We start from the raw sequence: 26409 nt of genomic DNA, 5'->3' as shown, positions 1-26409 counted from the left end.
TACGCAACGTATTTATGCTGCCCGGGTTCCCGATGGTCGGTGATGGAACCGGTCCCGAACAAGATATCAAAACACTGGGGGCCCCGCTTGGACCTTCGTCAGTTCGCGGATTTTCCGCTGCAGTTTTGTTTTCACTTCGCGGGCCTCGGTTCGCTGAATGCGCCATTCATTTTGCGTGAAATCATCTTTCACGGGGTGCATTATGCAAAACAGCACGCCACCGCCACGCCATTTTGGGGCCGGGCCGGACCATATTCTCGGTGTGCTTCTCATGACGTTTTTTTCCTCCTTCTTTGCGATCGCGTCGGCTGCGAGAAACAAGAAGGATACGCAAAATGAATGGAATCCGGCATTCGGCCCTGGGCCTGGCTGGCTGGCTGGCTCCGCACCGGGAGGATGGTTGGTGAAAAACATGGAAAGGCCCTTCGCCCGGAACATGGATGTGCACTTTTGCTGCACAATGATGGCGGTTTGAATTTAATACATATTTATATAATTTTTTTCGTCTGCGGCCCGAGCTTCTTCCCGGTGGCGCGCGCCAGTTTATGACGGGAGAGCGCTCGGGATGAATCAGGATGAATTGTGGGTGTCGGGATCCTGCTGCAGCCAGAAACGCTCTTCGGCAGCTGCAATACAGCTGCGGGTGAGTTTTTGTTACAGCCGAGGTATGTTGTTAAAAATGTAAATCTTGCTGGCTCGCTTCAAACACCCGGACCGGACCCCGGAGCTGATGGTTTTCCAGCAGGAACCTCGCCAAGGACGCGGATTGTGGAACAGGATTTCGATGTGAGCGTAATATTTCAGCTAAAGAAACATTTTCGTTTTTAATAATTCATCAAACTTCTTTGGCTCTAGTTTAAGCGCCTTCATTTGAGTTTGACAGTTAGGTCAAGAAAGAGGAACTATAGTTCAATGGGACTTATCTTAAGGAAGCTTAAGAATCGCGCTTTGGCACGAGCAATTACAGTCACTGTCAGTGGGGAAACCAACAACTACTTGAAGAAGACCACTCTGCTTGAGTGGGGAAGAAATTATGTGCGCCCTCCGGAGGACCCTTTGGAGGTCCTTAGCCCACCGGCCGATCGTCGGCAACGAGTTAAAGTGCAGTGGCCGAAAAATTCTTCCGGGGCTTCCGTGAGATTTTTGATTTTCTTTGATTCGCATTTGCAACTCACTTTCGTGACTCTGTGATGATGCAAAGGGCACCCTTGTAAGGCGCATGTAAACTCCGCCAATCACTTCAGCTGTCAGCTCGGCACTCCATCAGCACATTTCGACGGAACGGAACGGACAACTTTGTGCCCCCACTCTCTCGGCCTTAGCACACCGACGATTTGGGATCGAGGGGGCGATGGCCTCCGATCCTTCCGTGAAACGCCTCTAAGCCAGGGTTACCGTGCTTGTGTGAGATCCTTTCCTGGAGGAGAACGAACGGAGATCGGACGGGTTCGGGAGGCATCGCCGAGTGCCGGGTAAGCCTCTTTTATGTTCTCTCGGGCGCCCGGAAGCGTGCTCCAGATGGAAAGGCGTGATGTGAATTGGGAAAATTACGCCCGGCAAATGGGGCGGGAAAAAGAAAACGGAACGACCCGACACCGGTGAGAAGAGCACATTTAATTACATTTTAAAGAGAGTGAACGGACCGCGAAGTTGGCCCGCTTCTTGTTTGGGACTTACGCCGACATTACGACAATTACTGCGGCAGTTACCACCACGACCACGCGGCGAAAAGTGCTCATAAATGGCCACGCTTCGTTCTAAAACCGAACCCCCCCCGGGCCGGGGCGTGGCATTTTCACTTTGCTCTCTTTTTTTTTCTTGCCGCCCGGCTGCGGAAAATAATTTCCCACTCTTTCCACCCAACCCAAGTGTCTGCATCAAACGATTCGGTGCCTGTGCCTGCAGTGGGGCCTGGTCCGGGTTGGTTTCTATCAAACGCGTTTGGCGTGTGGCCGGCGTGAAAGTTCCTTTTTTTGTCCTGGAGTGCATCCTGGAAAACTTCGTGGGGAAAAAAGGCACAGGGCAAAAGGAAGCATAGCCGTTCGGTGCTCACTAGCCGGAAATGGGCTGGTGTAAGCCGTTTGGCCCACATTTTCTTTGGGGGGGGCATTCGCTTAATGATCACTTTCGCCGTATGATAAATTCTGCCCCTAATGTTGCTGATGGCGGTTCCGTGCGCAATGGTCAATGGGTAGCGTTTAATGCCGGCCAAAGTGCCGGGCTCGAGTGTTTTTTCACCACTTTTATTCTGCGATGTAATTTTCATGTATACAATTATCGAAACTGTGTTTGTTGTACGAGCAAATATCTGCCTCGGAACCGAACGGGGCTGCTTCGTTTTGCCATTTAAAGCACCCCAGAAAGGTTCGCTTGGATTCGTCTACTTTTAATGCGCCCACGGACACGGCCGCCATTCCGGCACGCTCCGTGCAAAGCAGATTAGGCTCATTTGCAATATTACACGAGTTCATCAGCGAGCTAATAATTCATCCCGGGCCCGGCCGCCTGCTATCATTTCTCCGTCAAATTAGTGTCAATTGAAATTCAACCGGATCTTGGAACAAACGATGCCGCCCACCAACGACCGGAGGCTGTGGATTGCCTTCCGGGGCTCGCCGGTCTGTCAGAACCACGAAAGGGGCGTAAATTTATGAACTTGTATCAATTTGTAGCACACTCGAGTGCTCAAACCCGGACCCTATCGCCGGCGTCTCTAACTTTTGCGAACCTCTCGTGTTCTAACGCCAGCGTCGTCTGATGCTACGTCTGATACTTCATCATCCAGGACGGGCCACTCTGGTTTTCGGCTCCGTACCCCCTTTTTTGGGGTACGTCCGCGTTGCGCACGTTGTTTGGTTTTGCTTACTTACTGCGTTTTGGTGTGTTTTGTTGGGTCCCTTTATTCGACCGAGAAGGTTCTTTGTCACGAAAATCAAACGTAAAATTTCGCCTTTCTCGGAATTAGTTTCATTCCGTCCAAACCAGGCCAGAGATGTTGATGAAATAATAAATCCGACTTCTAACGGCCACCGCGTCACGCGAAAGAGTTTCGCGAAACATCGATCACCATCGGGAGGATTAGCGTTGCAGACACCAGGCTGCCCGACTGGCGTGTTGAACGTTCGTTCTGTAAAGATTTATTGATTTCTTCTGTTCCACAAACTGGAACCCCTGGATCCTCTGGTAATTGGACACGGCCGGCTCGTGATGAACCGTTTGCTCGCTTGGCACGATACGATCCTCGCCGTAAGGTTCGCGCGGAAAATTATGACTAGAGCAAAACGCTTAGACGAAGCGACCCAACACATAACGGGCGACGTTTTAATTAACCGAACCCAAGGCAAGGGGGCTTAGAAAAGCAAATTATGTTTTGCCGTTGCCGAACGAAACAACGGTGCCGAATGCTTTGTTCACGAACTAAATCACGACCGATGCTTGGAAGTTGGCTGCCTGTTGGCCAATACTGTCGATAAAAGAAGGAAGTAGAAGATTACTCGCTTCTCGGAAGCCCAATTCTTAGTACTGTTTCCAAACGGTTCTTGTTAAAAGCTATTCCAAGAATTGAAAATCTCGTTCGAAAACGATTGAATGCCAATCGAAAGAAGCTACCGGAGATTGAAGTCACGCAGTTGATGTGGTGGCCACTGAAACGGTGTACAGGCAAATAGATCCTTCGAATCTTACAGCTCGAAGACAGTTTGGGATCAAATTGACGCATTCAAAGAGAGATCAATCAAACGGCCGTTGACAGGTGTTCGACGCACCATGATTTTGTGGCCAACGTTGTACGTTGGTGGTTGGCGGGCATTCATTCAATCCAATGACAGTGGATTTGCTTATCGTACATCAGACAAAAACCCACATTGGATCCCATTGGATGGAGTGACATCAGGCGCAGACAGAAAGACAGACGCAAGTTCAAAGGACCCAACCCGAACTGCTCGCTTACCGAAGCGCACGGGGTACTGATGTACTGTTTCTAATCGAGCGGACCGGTCTATGATCAATCTGCTCGTTGGCCCAATATTGTGCAGACACGTGGTGGCCCAACTCGATGGAGACGCCTGGTGCTTTATTAATCAGCGAGTCATTCCCTGGCCGGGAAAAATGAGGTGCCGTAGCAAACGGTGGGGGCCGGGCTGGGACGTGTAGCAGATTCACCGTGATGAGCCTGTGGAAGGGATGTACTGACAAATCTTCTCCGGTCTCCGGGCACCGCGTGGCAGAAACGAGTTCACCACCTCCATCGCGCGCGAAAGATGGCGTGTCGGGGCTGCAGAAGACAAGATCGCACACCCACAAAAACCAACCTTCTTTTCGGCGCTTCGTTTCGTATCCAATATCGTCAGACCGAGTGTGCTTCTCGCTGCGAAGGGTTCACATTTGTCCGCGCGGTGGTACGAAAATGACGATATTACGGAAAATTTATGCTCACATTTTTCATCGCCTAAATTGACATTTACATTTAACACTCCTCGGCAGTCGGCGTCGGTGCCGTGGGTGCGATGAGCTCACTGGCCGCGTGCTGCACATGATTGCAGCTGAATGATGACCGTGCCCGTGGAAGTTGACAAGGTCCACGTGGCAGCTCGGGTCGGGGATGATGAATGCGTGCGCTCGGCAAAGGGCGGCAACAATGGAATCGATGGACCACGCCGATTCCACGTTCTTTTGGCCCGTGGAGCAGTTGTGAAGCGCAATTAAATTAAACGTGAATTGTTCTAGAGAAAAAAAAAACGCTATCCTGGTTTTTGGCGACACCTCGAAACGGTTGTAATGTTGATGGATTGATGTAATTTTTTTTTAAAAGTACACGATCAGGACACTCCGCTTCGTATGTTGATCCCTTCTGAGGGCGCATTATTAATAGACGCGGCCGGGGACCTCACTGAAGACTTCATTTTCTATGCAAAGCACAACCGGGTCCGGCAGAGCTCCGCATTAATTGTACAATTTTCTGGCAATGCAAAGGTGTGAAAATAGGCCCCGGAACCCCACGTCACACGGTGAGTATGTGTTGGACATTAATTTTGACCACCCGGCGGGGGAAGCGTCTTCGAGAAAGGTACCACAAAGTTTCTCGAGGAAACCTGAAACTGGACGAAACGAGGAAGCCGGTGGAAGATTGATGAGCTTAGAGGTTAAAAATTATCCTTCCGGGAATGCCGGGAAACCGGGGTTCGGCTCGGCCCCTGAGGGTCTTCTGCAGTCGGCGAAAAGGTGAATAATATTTCATGGCGCATAATTGGTCATCTAGATTTCGGTCGCCCGTGCCGGGCTACGTGCCTTGGAAAGCGGCCTGAAATGTTGGCGAAAACGAATTAATTCCCCGTGTTTATGAGATGCTTCAGCGGTGCCCGAGCGTGGCATATTTTAATGGGGGGCTCAATTAGGAAAAGAAACGAGCACAGCCGCCGTTCAGTGGCGAATGAGTGATGATTCTTACTGCTCTGTTTGAAGGTGACCCGGAAGTGATTAATCACTGATTGAAATAAGTCATGCAACGTGACGCGTTGTCACTAACCCGTTCCCTTAAAGTGTATCCTAATCGGCTCGTGGAATTGCGGCCCTAGAGCGGAGTAAACTCTCCTAAGAGCATATTTCCTTTGACGTCTGTTTACTTAAACTTAACTTAAACACTACTAGTCGACGGGCCCATTAACATACATTACCTTACAGTCCTTCCGCGCTTACACTTGGCCGATGCGGAACCATTTAACGGTAATCCGATTTGCGCTGCGCATTTTATTCACGCTAAACAACGGGATTTACTTCTGATGCCTTTCTAATGCACGATGTACACAGCGAACGAGCATAAAATCTGTTTCCTCGACACAGGACACAGGACCGACTCAGACTGTGTAGAACGAGTATACTCACGTTCGTCGTCGTCGTCGGGTACCGCCGGGAACAAAATAAACAAACCCAGTGGGTGCCGTTGTTCCCGAAAACGAAGACACTTCTCGATTTCTGGATAAACTCGGGGCACAATAGCGCTGCAGTGAAGTTCTCCGGACCTGGGACTATGCCAAACGAGGACACTAGGGCTTTTTGGGTGCCTCCTGTGAAGATCACCCGTCAGTGCTTCGGCCAAAGGGAGGCAAAGTACTTGTATCTAGGCGGCTACACGAAGCGTGAAAACTAGCGTAAAATTAATTTGTAACGTCAAAACGTTTACGCTTCGTGTGGCAGCAAAAATATAAAAACGAAACGTGAAACGTGTTTACGTTCGTGTTTTTGGTCCAAGAAAATAGAAATAGAAGAGAAATTAATTGATTTCTGAATTTTTTTATCTGTTTTTTCCGATTTTGTTGCTATACCAGCAAATAAAAACATAAATTATTCTCTGTTTGTAAGCAAAGCGTATGAAAAAAATAATTACGCTCGGGTTTACGCCTCGCGCGAGCCGTAAACGTTTTGACAGCGCCGCAGCAGTTTGGCATTAATCGTTAATGTTGTTCCGATAGCTCCCGAATGAGTGATGTTGCCAATCCAAGAAGTTTTTCTGTACTGATTTATTGATGTATTGTCAGCCCTCTGACAGTCACTGCTCTATCCCTCACAACTACTACTACTTATGCAAATTATTCCAAATTGCACCCGTATGGCGGCGTGCCGCTATTCAGGCGCCAACAAATGTCAAAATCATTACGTTACGCTTGATGTAGCCCCACAGTATGAAGTTGTTTAGGTGCTTTTCTTGGTGTGGCGTAAAATTGAGAAAAGATACAGAGAGAGAGAGAGAGAAAGAGAGGGAGAGAAGCAGTTAAGGACAGCACGGCAAAAAGGGATCCGGAATACTGCTTGCCGTTCGATGGAATGTGCCTAAGGTGGAACACACTCACACTGTAGTGGGTTCTGTTTCGGTGAAAAATGAATCCCTAGTTTACGTCTCTGCCCGAGTTCGATCCGGTTTGGAGTGGTTCACTAAAAGCTGTTTCCTGTGGTGCTCGCACCCTCCGAATGGTCCGAATGGTAACAGTTGGCCATCATGCATCGATTCGGGAAGTTATCTCCCGATCACGGTCGTTATCGTAACCAGTGGCACATTAACAGTAGGCCCTAGGTCGAGGGCTTATCAGAACAAGCTGCTACCACTCACCGGATCTTTATCTTTATTATGTGCGACAGGATGCAAACTTCACCAAAAGCATAGCCCCTCCCGAAGTCGGGGGCCCAACCTTGGCCAGGTTTTCGACCAGTTCACCATGGAACTCCCCGAGGGCCAGGACGATTCACGGAACGTGACGGGCGTGTGCTGCTGTTGGAGACGCTGCACCAACCATTCGAAACCCTGGTGGGCTATCGGTGGTTTGGTGGCCATCTTTGCGACGGCCGGCTTTTTCGGTTTCGGACTGCCGGCCATCATCGATGCCGTGGCGCTGGCCGAGCTCCGGATCAAGGCCGGCACCAGTGCGTACGACCGCTTCTTGGACGACCAGGTGCAGCGCTTTCTCGACATTTACGTGTTCAACTGGACCAACACCGATGAGCTGCGCAATCCGGAGGTGCGGCCACACTTTGAGGAGCTGGGACCGTACGTGTTCTCCGAGAGCCGCCATCGGGCCAACGTGTCATTCGATAACGACGACGATGGTGCCTCGGTTACGTACACTCAGAAGCGCGTTTGGCACCACATTCCGGAGCTGTCGGGTGGCGACTATTACAACGATCTCGTGACGACGCTGAACCCGGTGCTATCGGTAGGTAGGTGCTGAGGAAGTGTCCACTGTAAGCGATCGCGCTACAGCATCGTACTCGTCGATCGTTACAGACCATCGGTAACTTGATGGAAGGTGAGCCGCTACAATCGGTCTTGGATAACTTGATCATGGTTAACTCCTTGGGAGAGCTGCTGTACCAGAACGTGCCGGTACACCAGCTGCTGTTCGATGGGTATCCGGAGGTCCTGTTGTCGCTGAAAGACCTGCTGATGATTATACCTCCAGGGTCCCTGCCGGATTTCAATTGGCCCCCATCGAATCGTTTCGGGTGGTTTGGGGAGCGCAATGATAGTTTCACCTTCGACGGTACCTTCCAGATGGGCACGGGAGCGGATGACCGTCGGTATACGGGTATCTTGCGCCAGTGGAACGACCAGGAACGGGTTCCTCACTATCGCGGACTGTGTGGGGAGGTGCGAGGATCGGCTGGAGAAGTGTGGCCTCCGTTGGGACGCGTCTTGGGTTTGGATAGCATACGTCCTGTCGCTCTCTTTCTACCGGAAGTCTGCAGTGCGATCACGTTGCGTCCCAGTTCCCGCTACACACTCAACGGTCTGGATGGGGAGCTTTGGGTGGCGGATGATAGTAACTTCGACAACGGGCACACGATCATGGGAACGGAGTGTCAGTGTACGGCTGCCGATCTGGACCAGTGTCCCGTTTATGCTCCCGGTGTACGGGATGTGTCCGCGTGTCGATTCGGCATCCCATTGGTGAGCTATCCGCATTTCTATCTGGCCGATCCGAGGTACGCGGGCGCTGTGAGTGGACTGACACCGGATCGAACACTGCACGAGTACCGCTTGGCGTTACATCCCTTCACGGGCATCCCGATGGCGGTCAGTGGCCGTCTTCAGTACAATATGCATCTCCGTGACAACGGCTTCACGTACGTACCGGTCGTCCACGCAGTTCGCTCGTCTACAGCCGTGGTTTCTATTTTCCCCGTTCTTTCGAAGGCTATTCCAAGGGGTGCCAGATGTCGTTATTCCTGCGTTCTGGGTGGAAGAGCGGATGGTGCTGTCGGAAGATATGGTCAGTAAGCTGAAGGTAATGGAACAAGGGATTGGTCAATCGGTTTCTGGTTTCTGGACTGGATTCGTTGGATGTGTTTTAATGCCAAGTTAACCCCAAATGCTCTATTAACGTTATCTTTTGCTACTGCAGCTCATGGATACCCTTCGGCAGTGGTCCGTCTACGTAGCCTACGGGATCTGTGGCCTCGGAGGCATTCTCTATGCATTAACGCTATACGCTGTCATTTTCGTATGGAAAGATTAGATAAACCGTACCGTAGATTGACGGTCAGATACTAGGCTGTTCAATAAGTTCGTACGATCGATAAGAAAAGCACACTTTTTATGGTTCGAAATACACTTCTTTATTCAGTACACTTTATTATTCAGCCTTGTACTAAATACTTTTTAGTCACTCAACGATTTTCCAATACGATATCCTGTATTTTTCCTACGATTTCAGGTGCTGTTTCTGGACGTCCTTGACGTGGATCGTCTTCAAGGCTTGTACGGCCACATTTAAATTCGGCAACCCATCTTTTCAATGCAAATGTGAGCCACATTAGACTTCTTTAGCCGTTCGCTCCTGCCATTTTCTCAACTAAAAGTAAAACAATTCCCACACTACAAATTACTTACAACAACTTCCTCGGCACCTCGGTAATTATTCGTGGCCCGTCCTGCGATCGAGAGGGGAGGCAAGTCCGGGCAGCTCACAAAACACACGTCACACGCATACACCGTCGCGCGTGTGCGTATGTGTGTTTAATGTTGCTCCAATGCGAGAAAACATCGGTAAAGCTGTGGGTGCCGCCCGCCGCCGGGAGGGGAGCCGCCTCGGGCCGCCCGGCGGCACAATCGGGCGGGCGAAGCTTTGTAAGGTATTTTATCATCTGCGAAAATATTTATGTTGTAGCATTTCCATGATTTACTTGCATGCTTTCCCGCTTTCCCGCAGCGGCGGACCTTTCGTTGCAACTGCACACTGCCACAAGTGGGGTAATGCCCCGGGGACCCGGGGGCGGGGAGTACCTTAGACGGTGCACACGGGACGGGACCTACCGCCGGAGGTTCTTCCTTGGTCTTTGATACTCTGCACACACACACCCGCCCCGGCCCGTACGCCCGTTCCGGTAGTAACAAAATAATTATATTTTCTCCACTATTTATATATCATTATTTTGGGTTTGTCTAATGAATTTAAATGGAGCCCTGGTACCGGCATCCCGGATCCACCCGGCGGTGGGAGTTGGGAGGACCGTGTGTTTGATGGGATGGCACTGCACAGCACTCGGCGCAGCATCTTCTTGCAGCCGGGCTTGCAAGGATGCAAATGCACCCAGCATTCGGTGCGGTCCGAGAGGTGGGTCTCAGCACGTGTGCGCGCCTCTATCCTGCACGATTTGCAATGTGCTTCCGGCGTTGGGTTTGTACATTTTTTATACGTCGTCTGTGTCTGCGAACGCTCGTCCTTTCTTTGGCGTTCCTTTCGATGCCGGATCCATGGGTCGGTTGCGTACGTTTATTACAAACCATTTGTTGGTTATTTGGTATTTACTAGTCGCTCTGAGGGCGAGAGAGAAAGAGAGACAGAGCGAGCGAATAGAGAAAGAGAGAGATCTGCATGCTGATTGGAAAGCAAGCTTTTAGCTCGACGCTCTGCCCCGAGGCGGCTTCACTCCGAGCCCGTCGGGTGCGGGTGAATTAAGAGTAATTGTTTCTTTTCCACCCACTCCCAAGTGGTGGGCGAAAACCCACCCACCAAATGCAGACAAAGATGGATGCATTTGTGGCGTGCGGTGACCCCCCGGGTGGTGCTTTGTAAATGGTGGTGCAAAGGTACAAGTGACACTTGAGGATGGAATTCGATGCTTTCGCCTGCCTCGACGTCGGTCGGCAAACTCCGGGAAGGTGGTAATGATTTAAGTATTGTTGGAAAATTGCTAGCCCAGAGTGGCCCGAGTGGTAACTAATGCCGAAGCCCCTCCTATTTGGCTTACGTAACCGGTTCATTTTACCATTTACCTGCCCGTTTTGTTGGCTCATTGACGGTGGGATATAGAAAAAGAAAAAAAAACCCGGTTTGCCGTGGCGTTTTGTTTGGGCACAGGATTTATCACACTTTGTGACGGACATGCAGACCGACCGGCCGAGGGTAAAAATGTATGTGTTTGTTGTGTTGGACATGAGCGGTACCTAATGGATGGGCAGGTTAATACTTGAGGTGCCAAAATCCCAACCAACCGTAACCCAACCTGTCAGTTGAGGCAGGTTTATAATTCATCACAAAGGGGTTTTGTAACTAACTTAGCAACTGTTTCTCCTGTGAAACGTTTGAAAGTATTTTATAAAGGGATCGTTTGTATTTTTTACCTTATTGGGTGACATCACAAAATCATTTCTATTGTTAGTTGTCTGGAAAAAGGCTCGGCTTTAAGGAGTCGCAGCTACTTCGGTGTCATCCGCGGTCATTAAGACATCTGTCCTCCTGTTGTTGGAACTGTCAGAAACTTAGCATGAGAAGCCAGCATCCGAAAGGAATTCAGTTAGAGGATTCTACTAGTTTAAGAACAAGTTGAAACTGAGGGTTTCCGTCGTTAACGATAACTGATTTAGCCCTACCTCGTGGTGCCTCGCTTATCCGTCTTTTGTGCGTAATAAATCCAGGTCCTTTGCTGAGTTTGACCTTGTATTGTAGCCTGTATTGTAGCATGTATTGATTGTAGCCTCGTGGGGTTCGTTTTTATTTGTATCGATCCATTGATTTTGGTTCACCAATAATATACTCTGTGGTACGCTTCGATTCCATGTTGATAACCTAACTCTATTCGTCGACTTCTCAACAACAACGAACCACTTGAAACAATGTTTTTGATGTTGAAATCGATCGTTTTTGGTTATTTTATGTTTCCTTTATGGTTTAGGATTTGATCGCAGTACTTCGGAATGTTGGCCTAATTTTAAGTCACTTACCACAAGAGTGCACCGATCCGGTCGTGTATGGACGACGGTGTAACCTTCAATTAACTCTACCCAAACAAGCTACACAGCATCCCGATAGCTTGCCGGTTTGCCGACCGAGGACACCAAGCCAACCGGCTGCTAGTGTGCAGCATCGAGATTAAATATTAATATTTATAAGCGGTGCAAAATTCATAAACATTGTGCATAATTTATGAAATACCGAAAACGAGCACCACATAGCATTTTATTACGCAAAGCCAAACACGTGGGCATCGTAACATACGCTATAAATTAAAGCTGCCCAGAAGCAGAAGCGGAGAGGCGGATTTTCGGTGGCCGCCGATCGTTTATTCGTGTGTTGGCGTTTTGGCCGCTTCCTTCATTGTGTGCCGCTGGTTCGCTGGTCTGTTTGTGTGTTTCCGCTTTTCATAAAGTCGCCGGATGTGCAGTGCAACTACCGTATTATCGCACTTGAGCTCCGAGCGTAGATTTGCTGTTAGTGCTCCCGGCGTTCTGGAAGAACCCAGGAGGCAGAGGCCGAGCCCTTAGGAGGTTGCTTGTTGCACTCAGCGACCAGAGCCCGCATTAGTTTCTGGCTTCTGGCCGGCAGCGGAGTCTCGAGAAGCTATCAAAACAGAGCGCGAAAACAAAAAAAAAAGAGAATCCACCTCCGACCGGTCCGGAGCACCAAGGAAAATATGACTCAAGGATCGAGCGAATTCCCGTGAATCACTCGGGCAAAAAGGGAATGAGCATAAAAATAACAAGCTTATCCCCTGGCTTTAGTCGCCCGGACGCCAACCACCAGCCGGCCGGCCAACTGGTCGCATGAGCAATGGGTTTTACCTGTAATCCCGAGTGTCGCCGTGGGAGATAAAGTTCGAAAATTTGCATTAAACCATTTGCGCAACTACCGGGTTTTGGGTGGGTGACGGCCGGAAGTAGCAGTGGGCAGAAAATATGAACCGAACCGGATGGCGAGAAGGAGCGCCTCCCGTTTTTTTTCTTCTCGTTCGGCCATATCTCGTCGTCTGGCGCGCGTGTGTATGGCATAAATTTACGGCACTGAAGATGCCGACGACGACGACGAGTCATGCTGGGACGTTCCGGTGTGCCAACCTCAGCATGATAGTTGCCATCGCTCCGTGTGTGTTGTCTTTTCGCTCCGTAAAAACACGATGGAACCAACTATTCTTTGGGTGTTTTTCTTTGCCCACTTTTTTGTGTGGATCCAAGTCCAACTTTTGGGCGGCCCTGCGCTCGATACGGAGGAATTTGGAAGCTAGCCGCAATTGTAGGGCATTAGCGAAAACTCCCGGGCCCCACTCAGTAATGAAGCTTGCAGCAAATGACGAGCTCGACACGATGCTGATGATGTTCATCGGGGGGGCCGTGGGTACACCATGGCTCATTATGCTCGTCTTGGTCCTTCTCAACTGAACCGAACAGGGCGATGTTGAGGGTTAATTTTTGAACTGAACCAGGCGATGCGCCCGAAAGTAGAACAAATGAAAACATCACGAGCTTCATTATTATCCTGTCATCATCTGTGCAGGGGGTCTTCCCGGGGGATGCTCGAACTTCTTCCGGAGAAACGCGCAGCGAGGGGTGGCGAACGCGCCTCAAGTAGACCGCTAATTTCTTGCCAGAAGTTCGCCGTCCATGTGCCTGATGAGAACACATGTTAACCGCCCGGAACCAATATGCTCCGGTTTGAAGGAAGCGAGCCACCTCGGGGTGGGTAGTTTTTGCCCTCCCCTGACCGCGTTTACTTTGGGAGCATGAAGCGTCGGTGGGCCAGCACCACAGAGGGGCGTTAATGAACGCCGAGCATTGAACAGTTGCAATAATGTTCCTCGTGGTCGGGTCGGGAGCATCCGGGCTGTCCAGGGGTCCGGATGCCGCTCATCGACAAATGATGGTGGTGAGCTGTTGTTTTTCGGCGGCTTGTGCTTTTCTTGGAGCATGTTGTTTTTTCTGCATAGCCACGTTGCTGCACCACCAGCGGGGGAAGTTATCACAAGCTGTTGTGGCGAAATGGGTCGAAATTTGCACAAAATGCCACACACGGTCTAATGAATGTTTTTACACTAAATTTCCTGGCCGGCAGGCTTCCCGGGGGTTTTTGGTGCGTAGTAGAAACAGTAACATTAACACACGTAACTCCGTTGTGCAGTGGGCTCCAGTTGGGGGTGGAGAGCTAAACAAAACTGTTTTATGGATAATGTTGTAATTAAGTGTTGCATATTTATTACCAACGGATCCGTGCCCGTGATGTTCGGTTTCGGGATTTACGAATTACTATGCGTTTGCCTAGGAACTTCGAGGAAATGGCTTTCATTAAAGCAAAACAACACACAGAGAGAAAGCTACTGTAATGGATCCAAAATTGTTTTTTTTTGTTACTTGAAAGATTGTTTTTTAAAATTTGTGTTGAAAATATCAAGTTTTAAGGCGTAATTTTAATAGGGAGCTCAACTTACGCTAGACCATTGGGCGTAGATGTGCAAGCGAAGGAGCCGAATACCACGAAGTGGTTGTATAATATTACTGATTCTATGCCACTCACCGTTAAATTCAATAAGTTGATCATCAGATTTGAAGCGATTGGCAAACCAACGATTTCAATGGCTTTGGGACTGGCACACGGGCTGAAAAGTCTCGGGTATAACACGTAGATGGCGCAAGCTGTTAAAATTTCACGTTATTCTAGTCATAAGTTTTTTGAGTTATCGTGCTAATAGTGACACTACTTTTTTATTTTCAAAACAATGGATAAATATTGTGTTTTAATTTTTCGATACTTCTTGGTTGGAAAAGCTAGCGTTCAAGCAAACCAATGGTTTGAAAAGTATTATGAGGACTCCGCTCCATTGCAAACTCTAATAAAACGTAAGGTTGGTGACCTCGAACATGGTCGTAGAGGCACCGATGATGCAGAACACAGTGGACGTCCAAACGAGCCGGTGGTAAATCCCACTTTTATCCCAAAAACAGACGCGATCCCTTCAGGACCGGGAAGGAAATCGCCGATGGCCTTTTCCAAAAATAATAGCCAGTTTTTGCTGTCTTCAGTTTCACTGTTGGCTCTCCCCATCAAACAGCGAACATTGCATAGAGCCACCGTTTTAACCGACTGCCGGCCGGCCTATCATTACGCTTGTAGGCTAAAGGCACCATATCGATGGTAAACTTTAATTGATTGCCAAACATTGACTCGACCGAGCGAATGCAAATCAACCATTGGGGTCGGCCCCAAACGGATAACAGCACCAGCCGTCACGCACCGTATCTTTCGGATCGGGATCAAATTATCTTGCATTTAAGCTAATAATTAGCCGCGCTCCATCATTCGATGGCAGGATCCTTGCTCTGGCTGCCAATCCACCGTGGCCGAACCCCGAGTCCGAGCCTAAGCCCGAGTGCCGGCCAGCATTAGTGCGCCGCCACGCTTCTTTCCGAAACATGATCCGTTCTATCACGGTCCTGCCGCGTGGTGTGCAAATAGTGCGCGAATGCATTTATCATGTTCCGCGGCACCGTGTGTCGTTGTCCGGCGAACGTCCGGCCGAGAAACATTTTAATGTCCATTCGTGTGCGTGTATTTATCGATTCGCCGGCCAGGATTATTATCCCCGTTGCACAACAAATCAATCGCTGCCACCACTAATCATCGCGAGGATAATGAACGTTATCATATGTGCGGCTGACCGGTGCACATTACACTGGCCGCAGGAGTTGGGAGCAATCGGCCACTATCGGCACATCGCCGTGGAGTCCGCATGAATCATGGCTACCGTTGCTTAATACCCCGTTGCGGAGAGGAGGGGCCTAGAAAAAGGATATCTTCACGCCCACCGGGAGCTAAATTGCCGATCGATCGTCTCGAATCGTTTGACAGCCCCCCGCGGGGCTCCGGGAAATTGGAAAATTCCTTCCGCAGGTGCGTCGGGGTGTTCGGGCACCGGAAAGGTGGACGGAAATTTATACGTAATTTAATTTAGCTGATTATAGGCCGCGCGCGGGCTCCCGAGCCCCGCAAACATCTTGATTAATTACCGGGCTGTAGATCAATCGCGATTAGGTGGGCGCCAATTCGCGGGTCTGGCCCGGCTAAAAAGCCCGACGGCCGATTTCCCACGCGTTTTCGGTGCGTGCTAAATTCACTGCGAATTAAATAGATAAATGGACACGCGCGCTCGCAGAAATGGGCGAAAGAATATTTATGGGCACCTAAAACGTGGGGTCCGTCGCATACTAAGCCACGGGACACTCGGTGAAGAAAGAAAAAAACGTGTGTCCTGAGAAGTGTCTTTATGCTAGATCGATCATCGTCACCTCCGTTGCAACGATTCCGTTTCGGTCACAGCCACCAGCAGCGGACCGGTGCCGATCGGAGCCCGGGGGTTGTAATTAAATTTACGCAGCGCATAAGACGGGACGGATTGCCCTGGCAGCGGCCAAACGTCAAGGTCATCTATCATACCCCGACCGTAGGTTTTTGATAAATAAAAGCCAATTAAACGATGGCTGGCACGTGGCCGAGCCGAGAAGCGATCGGGCGAAACTATAATTCGGATGAATGGTGGCCCTAATGAGGTTTGTTGGATTGATTTTGGGCCACAAAAGTTGTGTTCCGAACCGAACCGGACAGCTTATGAATTATTTTATGAAGCCCTTTTTCGTTGGAACGGATCGGGTTCCGGTGGCCTAGAGCGTCGCTTTTTTCGCTCCAACAGCAGCATCCCTGGAGACGTTTAGAGTGTGGCCTGTATTCGGGGAAGGACTTTGATGGAGCCACAAAATCTAAAGCTCCGGGTGAGCCTGTGCCAATTCGGAGGAAGCCATATTTCATCCGAAATCCGACGCACACAGTGATCCAAAGTGACTGTGATTCGGAGCGGGAGTGTTGGGACGAAATGTTCCAGAGTGAAATAATTAAGGGTGTCAAACTCGGCCCCATCATGCTGCGTTAACCGCCATCCGGCCAAGGCATAACGGTTCCGGATGCAGCTCCAGAAGCGACTCCGGGAAGGGCATCGCCGGCAAGTGTCCACAAGTTGCAGCCAGTATAAATTAAAGAACGTTCAGAGAACGCCAGTGGAGCTCTGTTTGAACCGACCGACCGACTCTGCTGCTGGTGTCGGCTTGCGGTCCCGGCCCGGAGGTTCCGGACCCGTTTGCTTTGGCTCCCGGGATTTACCGCTGGGATTCGGTGCCCGCGCGTGTGCTGTGTACATCGTAAAAGCGTGAATGCCAGTGCAAATATGCTTTAGTTTTTAAAACTTCCTTTATTAAGCCCCAAAAGATTTATGTCATTCCGAGCGAGGCGATGACGATGCTGGCGGTGGGTGGGTTTGGCGGGTGGTGTGCAGTTTGGCAAAACCTCATGTCACCGAAGGGTGTGGGGGCTGGGGGGTCGAGAAAGGTGCAGGAAACTTGCAGCGTAGTCTGTAATCTACTTCTCAATCCAAAACATCCTCCCCAAAAAGTTTGTTTCATCTCCCGTCTCGGGGCCCTCGGTTCTCGGGGAGTATCCCTGCAGCCCGGAATGCCACTGCCATGCTTTTAATGCTGCACATATTCGAGTTCCCGACACATACACGCCGGCACACATAAACACTGGCAGTGCGTCCTTCTTGGACGCTTCGCCATATTGGAACGCTCGCCGTGTGCCTGGAGGGCACATATTTTATTCGGATATTTTATACGTTGCATGTTGGTATGAATAAGTGATTACTGTCATGAGACAATTTATCATGATACACACACCCACACACGCACGCACCCAGCGAGCGTGGGATGAAGATGTGCACATGAAGAGGGGACATACACATGGAGCCCTCGGCCGGAGTTTATCCGGCCGTTCGGGCACGGTTCGATCCGCACGGGCGCCGGTCGCCAGGCTATTATTGAATAAATTGCAACCCGAATTCGCATAGCTCATTTGTCACAGGCGGCGATGCCGGTATGCCATGTTGAGCATTAATGATGTCCCGGCACCCGCCACTGCACTGGGAACCGGGTCCGGTGCATGTAAACCGCTGCTGGCGATGGTAAGACACTAAGCCCAGGCCCCCGTTGGAAGCGTAATCCCCGTTTGAATAACGACTGCAGACGGTTTGATTGGCACCCCATTGGTCGGTCGCTCGGAGCCAACCATCGTAAGACGCTGGCCGATGTCGAGGAAAAAGTCAAGCGCAGGACTAGTGGCAGGACACGGACTGACAATGCACGCGATGTACGCGATGCGATAAGTGTTTTCACTTACAAGGAGCAGTGCTCAAAGCTGGCGCTCCGTTCGTCGTTCGATCTATTAAGACCTTCTGCATGTTCCGTGAACATGTTCCATTATTTTGGCGCGGGGGTTTCGAAGAAAATTAATTCCGTCCGCACTACGCACATCCCCACGGGCTCGAGCTTTACTTTACAGCTTCGTGGGAAAAGATGTTTTCCCATGTTTCAGACCGGGGTTCTATTATTGGAACTTGCTAGTTGGGGCGTCGAACTTCTTGCGGAATCGGGAACACGAGAACGCCTTTTCGGAATTTATGGTGGCAACTTTGGAAGACAAGGTTGTTCCCGTTTTGCGAATAGCCTGTGCGGTTTCTGGGGCTGGGCGACGGTCGTCGTATTTTGTTCCGGTGACAGATGCGTGTATCTTTGATCCCCACGAAAACCAAGCGCTCATCGTGTAACGGGTTCTAACGGCCACCCCGCTTTTCGCGGTCCTTGTGGGTGGGTGAAAAATGTTACATTTGCCGAGGGAACATGTATAGTTTCCTTTCATCACGCATCCGGGGCCGTTTGCGGGATGTCTTTATGTGACTTTCGTGCGTTTGTATGCAAAAGTATGTAGTTAGCAGGTTAAGGATCTAAATTACGATCGCTAGTAACAGCTATCAGCCGACCTTAGATTCGGGACCTTTAAGAGACACACAAAAATGAACATGAACCACAGAATCGGTTCAGAACCGGTTCAGAACCTGGATACCAATCGTTTCCGAGCCCGTTCAGAAGCGATACTGGTAGATGAACCTTTTCGATAATCGATTCGAAAAGGATGTTCTGAACGATATTTGGTAGAGTTTGGTTGATCAAACTTCAAACCATGCCTGAAACTGCATATAATGGCAGATTGAATCTTACTTCCAAATCGGTTCATAAATTTTTCCCGGTTCCTTACCGGTTCTAAACTTCCGCAGAAGGCTACATTTGGTAATGTTAATTTTGCTGAGAAATGTTTACAGACTTACAGGCCCTGCTTGCGTTAGGTGAATTTGGCGAACGATTTAAGTTCAGTTAAATTGAGCAGAATTCAAACACAAACTCCGATTTGAAGAGAATTCTGGGAATCGATAGCTTAAAGTCAAATCCCCCAAAGCAAGGCGTCGGAGCGATCAAGCCGGGGAATCGAATCAAGTGTTAAGCCCTGTGCAAATGATGTGAATTAGAAGTGGATGAGCAGTGTTTGGAATTGAAGTATTTGTATCTTTCGCAGTAATGATACGTGTCTACGCCGATCGACCGGGCCACACGGTTGAAAATGAATCGAAAGCCCCACTCAGTGACTCCCGGAGATCTGCCCCTCTCAGCAGGTTCTATAGGCTCTGCTAAACTAACGACGACGTGGGCGTGTAGCTCCGACATTGAATTGCCGACCTCCAAATGGCTTTCCGGCGAACCAAACAAACCGAACGTGACTTCCGCTGGCTCCCTCTCGCTCGATTCGGTGCCCCCGTTTCCGGCGGCCATAACGAGATCGGTAATTGAAAATCTGCATGTAAGAGGAGCCGCATTATGAATCCCGTACTCCAACTGCTTTCGAGTATCGGTTCGGTGTAGATAATTTAATTAAAATTTATTGTCCCAATCCCGCTCCGACACGGACCAGACCGACCGAATCGATGTAGTGGCGTTGAAACTGTACGCCATCCGCGATGGAAGGAGTCGATACCTTCGAACTCGAACGGTTGGTGCTGCGACGATGTGCGATGAAGAAGCAGTTTTGACCGCACCGGAAAGAGCGTCCGGAATAGGGCGCAATAGGTAACAATTACTGCACCAACACCGGAAGTCGAGTCGAGCAGTGAGTCGTCACAAGCTCGTGCTCAGCAGTCTACGGAGCGCATCGCTGAAGTGGGTCCTTTTGAGGTGCCCGGTCCGGGGCAGCCGGTGCTGACCTGGACAGTCGGAAATGGGATTTCGAACGAATGAAGCGCACTGCGGGAGTGGCAGTTTTTTAGCCAATCAATTGACATGTGATTTGCAGACCGGACCACGGTCCGGTTTGGCGGTGATTTTCGAAGTGGTCCTTCGAAGCAGCGCGCCAAAATGTTCGCGCGAACTCTTGACGAGGTCTACGAGTGATGCCGCGAAAAGGAACAGAATTTCATTTCGGACAGAGTGTATTTACATGGAAAATTTTCAAAGTGTTTGTGTAGTTGTTCAGTTTCTAGATTAGGCTGCAGGCCATAGGATTGTGAAACACGGTTTTTCATTTTCAACATAAAGTCACTATAAGTTTGCAGTGTCTCCATTGTAGAATAGTATCATTCTCCGTACGCTAATTGAAAACATGCAGACATTCTCGAAGGGAGTACGTCTAGGACAATTTGTATATTTTGGTTGAATTAACCTCAACTGCGCTTTTGTTGTGTTGGAATTCGTATGCTTCAAGTATTGATTGAGCAATCCACACCGATCATTGTCTGAAAACCGATTCCTCCCGCTGTATATCTGTTTGCCATTATACGCAGTCACCATGAATGTTCACATTAGATTCATTATGGTGATGTCACCAGTCACCAGTAAAAGCAACGTTCCGATTGAAACGCGCAGTACCTTACCGCGATTCACCCAGGGAGCTTGCGAGGACATTCGAATTTGTAGATGACTTTTCTACCATTTGGCCCCCGCCCGGACGCGAGTTTTCCATTTCTTTCACGGAGCGAAACGGAGTTTTCGGCGGAGGCGACGACAGAGAGCACGAGGAGGATCGACGGTGCCCCCAGTGAATGGTTTTCATCGGGCCACGCCACGCGTGAACAGCGTGGTGAAAACATATCCAATTTGCATTCTTTCCAGAGATTTTCACTCCAAGGCCGCGACACGACGAATTCGTTGTTTGTTTTCCCGTTTTTCTGTCGCTTCACGGCGCGCACGGCCACATGTGGATATCGATAGGGGTTCCGAAGCAAGAACGTGCGTGTCAAGCCAAGCCAAGCCGCCAAGTCCATATGCATGGGAGCGGAGTAGACGAAGAGGTGAGAAACGTTCGCGCTTTTCCGATTCTCTCAAACGGTGTAGGGGGAAAACGTAAGGTTTCTGGTCCCGAGCGGCGCCGGGTGTGTGCGTGTCTTCAGGAGCAACGGCCACAAGAAATAAAGACGTTGCCCTAGGGTTGGGTTGGCTTTTAAGAAGACGAACTTCGTTCAAGGTTTCATCTCTCGCTTCGTCCGCCACCGACGACCCGGAGATGAAAAACAAAGATACAAGCAAAGGAAAATGGAGAATGGAGCGCCCGTTCCAAGGATCGGCCAGCAAGGTGCAGGCTCCACGGTTGGATTTATGTCTTAATGATGGTGTAACGAACTTGTTCTACTACCGATTCAATAAAACAACGATGAACGGTTTGCAGCGTGCAGGGCGACCCCCGGGGCTGGGCGTTGTTCCGCTTTTTTACCGATCGCAGACAGCGCGACCCCGGAGATGGACATTACTTCCACGAAATAATTTGCAGTCCATTATCCCGGGGTGGCTTTCGTTTTTTCGCAGAATTAAAACGAGTACCGGTTCACCGTAATGCGATTTTTTCCGAGTGTTGAAACACGCGCACTATTCACCGCTGCGCCCCTTAGCCCGGAAACAGAGCTGCGGTTCTTCGCCGAGAAGAAAGCTAGGGTTAAAACAAGTTGAACGGAAACTATCAAAATCGTTCAAAGATCCTTTTGATGGTTAATCAGATTTGATGTTAAAATATTAAGATGGAAAAGCCCCTCTTCCGAAATAAGTGAGAAGTTGAGGCACACCTAATACATTTTCAAATTATTTTTCTATTTAACAATCTTCGAGAACGCATCTCCCAACACAACCCATCGCAAGTGCTCTCGACTATCGTAATCTTTCAAATTTTCCAAATTGTCGAAAACTTCGTCCAAATACCAATCGAGAAGGGAATGTTTCGCCAAGGCCAAATGAACTCTCCTCTGCGCACCGGCAGCCCGAAGGTGAAACTTTGCCAAGCCGGCCTTGCTTGAAGTATGCGAGACAACGGTGAGCAACTCGCAGGACGACGTCTAGGAGCTCTGTTCTCGTTGGGGTCCCAGTTTTGCGCCAAACTTCATTTCTTTGGTTGCCGAACGAACGGTGGATCCACTCGGTGGTTAATAAATTTACATATCGCCATTGTGTGTGCTCCGGTACTCCGGTCTGCTACAATGAAGTGAAAGAAGCGAAAACGATAAGACCCATGCTGTGGACTGAGTGTTGGAAACGACAACAGACGCGTTGGCTTTAAAAATCAAGAGTTGCCAATTTGTGTTCAGATCTTCAGCAAACCTCGCCCAACGCATTAAAGACCTAGAGTCTCTCCCTTTCTCTGTGTCTCTCGGGTGCATGTTGATGACATACCCAACAGCCAGGCAGCTAGAAAAACGCAAACCGTAGAAGATGCCACCGCGGGAATCCCGGAGAATTCAGATTTTTCACAACCACAACCCAGCTGGGGCCACACATTGCGATTGGGTCTGCCAGTGGCCAGGGCAGTCGGTACCGTGTTTGTGTCGGCATTACGAGTGGTTCGCGTGCTGACCTTTGGTCCTTTGGTCGCCGGAATCGGGTTCTGGGAAAAAAGTGGCATCGAAAGCGGTGACAAAGTGCACACGCCACACACGGGCCGGGCTCGGATTGGATGTGGAGCCCCGTCATTGCAGTCGTACACGCGAAACAATAGTTGAAAGTCGTAGTGGTTTTTTGCTTCATGTTAGTTGGCTATCTGCAGCCGCGGAGAGCCTGCACTACGTCAGCGTGGCGATGAATGAACAACAGACAAACGGAGGTAGTCGTATTGTTTCTTTGAGCAACACGAAAGAAAACGTGCCGCAACGAGGCTACTTTAAGCCGTCCTTTTTGGGAGGTCGGGTCCTGCTCGCCGGAAGTGACTGTGTTTAAGCGTGAAGCGTGCTGCGAAAGTTACAGTGAACAGGGCATGAAGGAGTGACCGGCGAAACGGAGCGTTACAAAGCAAACGATTACGCGAACGGCAATGGCCACTCTGGCGGAAGTGGATGGCGGAAAACACCCGCACACACCCACACATACACGCCATGTGGCATGGGAAACTGCAATGAAACAAGGGTTCTAGCCGGCCGGCCAGGCGTGTGCGTTCATGAGCTTTCACTTCCGAACAACATTCGGTTGGTTGTGTAAATGTCACGTTAGTCATTAATTACTGGCTGTGACGACCGGCTTATCGGAAATCAGCAGCACGCGGTTTCGTGAATCGCGAACTGATTGATGGCCACCCCCGAGGCTGACGGGTGTGACGGGGCGTTGAAGTCGGTCGACACGGCGCAAAGGATCGGTCGGAAGGTCGATGGCGATTGATTGGAAATTCAATCATCCACGCTAATACGCAATACTCAATTACGACGCCAACGACCAGACGACCCACACAAACGGCTGTGAATTGATCGAATCGATTGCAATCTTTTATCAATCGTCCCACTGGCGGCTGCAGCGGCTGGGCTGCGTGCGTTAATCGGTTATGGCTGCGTACGGTGCGATGTTTCTACGTTTGAGCAAAAGCAAAAGAAACGCGGTTACGGTATTAATTTGCGAAATAATGTTGTTCGCGGGGTCTTCCGCAGGTCCTCGGCCCTGTCTTTGGGCCCGACTACGCCGGCTGGGGTGTATTATTGATAGGTCGCGAGCGGTCGCAAGACCCGCTCGTGGGGCACGCAACCCTCGGCGAGAGGGCTGTTTCGTGTCGAACAACCATTATTTGGCCATTAAATGATGCTCCAGCTGGGGACGCGATGGCCCCGCGTGTACTACAACCAATGATTGCTGTGGGCGTTGAAAGAGTTGTTAAAGCTATAAATTGGCTGGTTAGGAGGGTTTCCGTTTTTTCGTCGTATGGGCTCCTCCTGAGCTTCTGGTCGGTCGCCAAGTAGAGAGAGGTTGGAATATTGTTTTTTTTGCTCCCTTTAAGCTGCAACTGAGCTATCCCAGGTAGTGGATATTGTTGAGTTTATAAGGTACTAGCTGCCCCGACAGACTTCGTCCTGTCTCCTTGTTTCCGTCTTTGAAATTCCCTTTTGGGCAGGTGTAACTGGGGGGCTACATGAGGTGTTCCGTAATGTTTTTGACATTACAGATTAATGTCAAACTGCTGCGCCTCTGTCAAACGTTTACGGCTCGTGCGAGGCGTAAACCCGAGCGTAATAATTTTTTTCATACGCTTTGCTTACAAACAGAGGATAATTTAAGCTCTTATTTGCTGGTATAGCAACAAAATCGAAAAAAAGCAGAAGAAAATATTCAGAAATCAATTAATTTCTCTTCTATTTCTATTTTCTTGGACCAAAAACACGAACGTAAACACGTTTGACATTTCGTTTTTAATTTTCTGCTGCCACACGAAGCGCAAACGTTTTGACATTACAAATTAATTTTACGCCTCAGCCCCCTAGTATGAGACGTATGATGAACTTCTATCTTCTCTCCCTTCTGTCCACGTGTTTCATTCGCTTCTGCCTTCTGTCCCGCTCATCCTTTACACTATTATATGAGCCTAATTGAAATCTAGAAGGCTGTAGCAGCCCGTTGCTATCTCTCTCTTTCTCTCTTTCTCTCCCTCTCTCTTTTACTCTTTCTCTTTTTCTATCTCTCTCACACTCTCCCCATATTGCCCTAGGACGTATTTTAAGGATTAGAGTCCCCCCCACCCCCTTCCCTTCGTCCTAAAAGGACCAAATTTGGTCACATGATTTCTCAGGTGACCATCAACAATTGTGCAAGATTTGACTCGATTCGATTCATAACTTGTGGAGTAATCAATGTTTTAACGGTTCGTTTGTATGGGAGGGGTAAGAAGGAGGGGGCGGAGGGGTTTCTAACCATGACGTTGCTCATCCTTGGCCCCTAAAACCCCTGTGTGGCAAGTTTCGAGTCAATCGGTCCAGTAGTTTCGGAGTCTATAAACCGCACACAAAACGGAGCGTCATTTTTATAATATAGATGAAATTATTTAAAATCTTTTTTTAAACTAAACTTCAACAAGTGTTCATCTTGGTTTTCCTTCAGCCTCTGCTTCTAATCTGCTAACATGTCTCCTTTATAATACGATTTGCTTTCGGAACCGATCGCCTGGATCCAGAATGGATCTTTGATTGTCTAATCGCATTAGTTGGTTGTGTTATTCATGAACTCGAGCCTCGCATCATAACGACGTTAGTTGCCGGGATTCAAATCACACATTCGATGCGACGGTAACGATGTCTTCATTTGATTTGGGTCCGAACCTTCGAGGCTCGAGGGGATTCACATTCGATGGTGCGTCGGCTTGACGGCGTTTGATGGAACACGCTGACACACGCCCGTCCGTCCGGGATGCGGTTGTCGACGTTCCGACGAGGACGATGTCGGTTCCCGGCCCGAACGCTTCCGCCAATAGCAAAGTAATAGTGGCGGCATAATCGGAGCAATAATGAAACCCGAAACCGGGCACACAAATGAAATGAAATGAGCTTTTCGATAGTTGCCCGGCTGCAAGCTAACCCTGCGGCCGAGGACACCACAGCCGCACACGTTACAGGGCAGAAGGTAACCGATAACCGAGCCACGATGGACAATAAAACGGGCGCTACCAGTGTGGACCCAAAAGGGTTACCAAAAATTTTAATTAAAATTATATTAAATCTAAAACATTTGACTAAAATGAGGGCGAATTATCCTGAATGCGCCATGTATTAGTGTTGGTAGTGACGATGTTTTCCGTGTTGCTGTTGCTGGCAGCACAGCGAGAAACCCCCAAAACGGCATGATGATCGGCTTGTTATCTCGCTTTTCTCTTTCTCTCTCAAATACATAGGAGGTGGTCACAACAGTATCAGAAGGATGCAATCGAGACCATAAAGCTGTCCGGTTGGTTGTCGCGGTTTGAATGAGGCCACAGCCGGTTGGCAGCGACGTTATGAAACAATTTCTAATTGTAGTACCGGTTCCCGGCAGCAGCAGCAGCAATATGAATTTCACTGTGGGCAGCCGGGTCAGATTGCTGCGGGACAGCAAATGGGAGCGAACCTGAACCGTAAGGGAATAAACGAGTTTAGCTGATACAATTTTCATTCCATCGATCGTCCTGGCCGTGGCTGGCCGTAATTAAATGTAACGGACATCGTGACCGTGAGTTACAGTGTCCGTGTTCGGTGTCCTGCGAAAAAAACTGACGAAACACACACGTGTTATGCCAGTTGGGATGCAATTAGTGCTTCAATCGAGAGTGTTTTTTCAATGTTGGATTTGATACCGTTTTTGGCTTGACAGATATTGACAAAAACGGTAGTGAACATCAAACAGTAAACATTAATTGTTTAACATCATTATTGAAAATTTTGGTCCTGCTTCTGAGTTTTTTAAATTGTCACTTTCTATGTTTGCAAAATTAGTTCATAATTGATATTATTCCCCCCCCATCAACT

General features: G+C 49.4%; 1 protein-coding gene across 1 annotated transcript; it reads left to right on the top strand.

Moving 5' to 3' along the window:
* The first annotated feature begins 7208 nt into the window (after positions 1-7208).
* LOC131207285 (protein croquemort-like) lies at positions 7209-9005 on the top strand. The gene is made up of 4 exons (XM_058199897.1): positions 7209-7703; positions 7775-8613; positions 8684-8774; positions 8892-9005. Exons 1-4 carry the CDS (start codon positions 7209-7211, stop codon positions 9003-9005), a joined length of 1539 nt encoding a protein of 512 aa, XP_058055880.1.
* The last annotated feature ends 17404 nt before the right edge of the window (positions 9006-26409 follow it).

Source organism: Anopheles bellator, chromosome 2 (assembly GCF_943735745.2).
Source record: "Anopheles bellator chromosome 2, idAnoBellAS_SP24_06.2, whole genome shotgun sequence".
NCBI lineage: Eukaryota > Metazoa > Arthropoda > Insecta > Diptera > Culicidae > Anopheles > Anopheles bellator.
The sequence above is the reverse complement of the archived record's forward strand: the minus strand, read 5'-3'. Positions and strand labels throughout refer to the sequence as shown.